Below are 3,943 nucleotides of genomic sequence, written 5' to 3'. Positions count from 1 at the left end.
ATGGAGATTGACGAGAAGGAAAATCGAGAGCACTCTTGATTTATCCTAAAATAGAGAAAGGGAAAAGGCTTGGTTGGTTCAACCTGAGGAGCAAAGGGAAGGGGGCTTACCGGTGGATCGGCGGAGGTGAAGGATCTCGGCCAAAGGGCTTGGTCCCGCGAGCTTATAGCTGCGGTGTTCGAAATAGGGGAAAGATCCTGAAATATGGGAAATAGAGTGCTCGGGCAGAATTGAGGGGAAACGGGGCTTTTGGTAGTGGTGCTCAACTCGGGTGGAATGCCGGCTACTAGAGAAGGAGAAGAAGGAGGGAGGAGAGGGAAGAGAAGTCTCGATGGAGCTCAATGGTGAATCAATTGTAGAGAAAGAGAAAAATTTATAGAGAAAGTTTTTGAAGAGATAAGCTTGGATTTATTGCTTCACCGCGATTTTCACGGTGGATGGACTCAAACAATGTGGAGGCTAGGCTGATCCTAGCCTTTGGCAGTCCCCACGGTCGAGGACTCTTCCTCCTCCTCTATTTAGTTGAATGGGGCTCTACCTAGTTATGAATGAGAAGAGGGCCTTCGGGCCCTCTCTTGGCATCAGGTTGTGCCAAAGCGCTGGACCAGTGAAGGCTAGGCCTCACATTCTCCCTTCTTAAAAAAATTCGTCCTCTAATTTTAACATACCTTAGCTTCAAAATAGGTTTGGATATTTTTCCTTCATCTTGTCCTCTAGTTCCCAAGTTGCCTCACGTTCTGAGTGATTACTCCACTGGATCTTGACATAAGGAATTGCGCAGCTTCTTAATACTTGTTCCTTTCTATCAACAATACGCTCATCATATGACAAGTCCTCTCTAAGCCACAAAGGAGCCATTTCTACCATATGGCCGGCATCTGGAGCATACTTTCTTAACATGAAAACATGGAATACATTATAAACTCTAGATAGTGATGGTGCAGATGCCAATCTATAAGCTACAGCTCCAACTCTTTCCAGAATTTCAAAAGGTCCCACATAACGCAGACAAAATGCCCCACGAATTCCAAATCGCATTACTTCTTTAGCAGAAGATACTTTCAAAAATACATAGTCTCTGACCTAATATTCTAATTCTTGCCTCCTATTATCTGCATAGCTTTTTTATCTACTCTGAGCTATCCGAAGGCATTCTTTGATTAGCTAGATCTTCTCTACTATTTGCAGAACAATCTCAGGATTTATAAGTTTTCTTTCATCTACATCATCCCAACAGATAGGAGATCTGCACTTTCTTTCATAAAGAGCCTAATAAGGGGCCATCTTAATATTTGTGTAGTAACTATTATTATATGCAAACTCAACCAAAAGCAAGTGACAGTCCCATGAACCTCTCATATCAATCCCACAAGCTATAAGCATATCTTCCAAAATTTGAATGGTCCTTTTCGGCAGGCCATCAGTCTGAGGGTGAAAAGCTATGCTGAAACTAATAGTGGTCTCCAAAGTTTTATGCAGACTATCCCAAAAATATGCTACAAACCATGAGTTCCTATCAGAAACAATGGATACAGGTACTCCATGCAACCTCACTATCTCCTCAATATAGAGTTCTGCAAACTTTTCCAATATCATTCCTACTTTAAATGCCAAGAAGTGACCTGATTTTGTCAACCTGTCTGCAATTACCATATAGCATCATAACCCTTAGGAGTATGAGGCAACCTAGAGGTGAAGTCCATTGTGATGTGTTCTCACTTTCATTTTGGAATCAAAAGAGGATGCAATGACCCTGCAGGTCTTTGATGTTCAACTTTAACCTGCTAACAAGTCAAACATCATGCTACGAATTGTGTGATCTCTCTCTTCATGTTATTCCACCAAAATATATTTTTTCAAACCCGTATACATCGTAGTACGCCGAAGATGAATTATGTACCTGGTGATATGAATTTCTTTCATAATTTTTTTTTAACTCAAAATCATTTGGTACAAATTCTATTCTTGAATCTCAATGATCCATCCTCGTGCATTCTAAACTATGACTGAGAACCTGACTCAACATCATTCTTAATCTTTTGCAACTAAGGGTCATCTAGTTGGGCAATCTTGATCCTATCTATTAAGGTAGGTTGGACATGGAAGTTGGCCAAACAGATATCAAGATCATTCTGACATACCTCAATTTATGTTCTACGATCTTCAAAAATGCCTTTCTGAGAGGTGAATAAAACAACAATATTACCTGTAGATTTTCTGCTCAGTGCATCAGCCACCACATTAGCTTTTTTTGGATGATAATATATAGACAAATCATAATCTTTAAGCAACTTTAACAATCTTCTCTATCTTATATTCAGTTCCTTCTATGTAAAGATATATTTTAAACTTTTATAATCAGTGTACACCTTACAAGATTCACCATATAAATAGTGTCTCTAAATTTTTAATGCAAATACGATAGCTGCAAGTTCAAGATCATGAGTCGGGTACTTTTCTTCATAAGGTTTTAGCTGTCGTGAGGCATAAGCAATTACTTTATCATTTTGCATGAGGACATAACCCAATCGTTTCTTTAAAGCATCACTGTAGATGATAAATCCTCCATCACTAGAGGAAAGGGTAATGATAAGGTCCAATACCAAACATTGCTTAAGCTCCTGAAAGCTCTATTCATATTTATCTGACCAATCAAACATAACTTTTTTATGAGTTAGTCGAGTTAAAGGTGCAGCAATAGAGAAAAAACTCTCAACAAACCTTCTATAATATCCAGCTAGACCTAAGAACCTCAGAAACATTATTTGGCCTGCTCTAGTTGACCACTACTTTATCTTGTTTGGATCCACATAAATCTCCTCTTTACATATCACATGCCATAGGAACATCACAGTGTCCAGCCAAAATTCACTTTTCTTCAGTTTACTATACAACTGCTCTTGTCTTAGAGTTTCTAAAACTATTCTTAAATGTTGCTCATTCTTGCCCTGACTTCCAGAATAAATTAGAATATCATCAATAAAGACAACCACAAATTTGTCTAAAAAGGGTTGAAACACCCTATTCATCTGGTCCATAAATGCTGCAGGGGCATTTGTCAGCCCAAAGAGCATGACCAAAAATTTAATAGTGCTTGTACCTTATAAAAGTAGTCTTTAGCACATCTTCCTCCCTTATCTTCAATTGATGGTATCCAAAATGAAGATCAATTTTGGAGAATACCTGAGCACCCTTTAACTAATCAAACAGGTCATCAATCCTTGATAGAGGATACTTGTTCTTTATTGTTACCTTATTTATCTCTTGATAATCAATACATAACATCATGCTACCATCCTTCTTCTTTACAAACAATATTGGGGATTCTCAATGAGAAACACTAGGTCTAATGAAGCCTTTATCAAGAAGATCTTGCAACTGCTCCTTTAATTCCTTCATTTCAGCGGGAGCCATTCTATAAGGAATTTTCGAGATTGGTGTTGTATAGGGAATCAAATCAATTACAAATAAAATTTCTCTATCTGGTGGCAAACCTGAATGATCTTCCAAAAAAATGTCAGGGTATTCATTCACTACTAGGATATCTTCCAATCTCTAGTCAGATTGTGTGATATCAACTACGGTGGCAACATGTGTCATACTCTGCTTCTTGGATAGCCACTTTATTTGCATAACAGAAGCAACTCTAGAAAAAGTAGAAGCACCACTACCCATAAAGCTAAATTCAGCATCTCTAGGGATTCGAAAATTTACTTGTTTATCATAGCAATCAATAGTAGAAAAATTTGACGTTGACCAATTCATATCCAATATTATGTCAAAATCATGAATGTCTATGACTATCAAATCACCAGTCAATTCTATACCTACTATCTAAACTAAACAAGACTTACATATCTGATTAACAATCACCCCAACCCTGGCAGGGGTACTAACATGCAAATCAATTCTTAACGGCACATAGAGCAAGTTATGCTTTTGC

At 38.0% G+C, this 3,943-nt stretch overlaps 1 protein-coding gene across 1 annotated transcript; it reads right to left on the bottom strand.

The window, feature by feature from the left end:
- Window positions 1-675: 675 nt before the first annotated feature.
- On the bottom strand, window positions 676-1,038 carry LOC120105660. Its single transcript, XM_039118341.1, has one exon. It carries the CDS (start codon window positions 1,036-1,038, stop codon window positions 676-678), a length of 363 nt encoding a protein of 120 aa, XP_038974269.1.
- Window positions 1,039-3,943: the final 2,905 nt, after the last annotated feature.

This window comes from Phoenix dactylifera, unplaced genomic scaffold (genome assembly GCF_009389715.1).
Source record: "Phoenix dactylifera cultivar Barhee BC4 unplaced genomic scaffold, palm_55x_up_171113_PBpolish2nd_filt_p 000339F, whole genome shotgun sequence".
NCBI lineage: Eukaryota > Viridiplantae > Streptophyta > Magnoliopsida > Arecales > Arecaceae > Phoenix > Phoenix dactylifera.
Note: the sequence above shows the minus strand (reverse complement) of the source record. Positions and strands in the feature narration are given on the sequence as shown.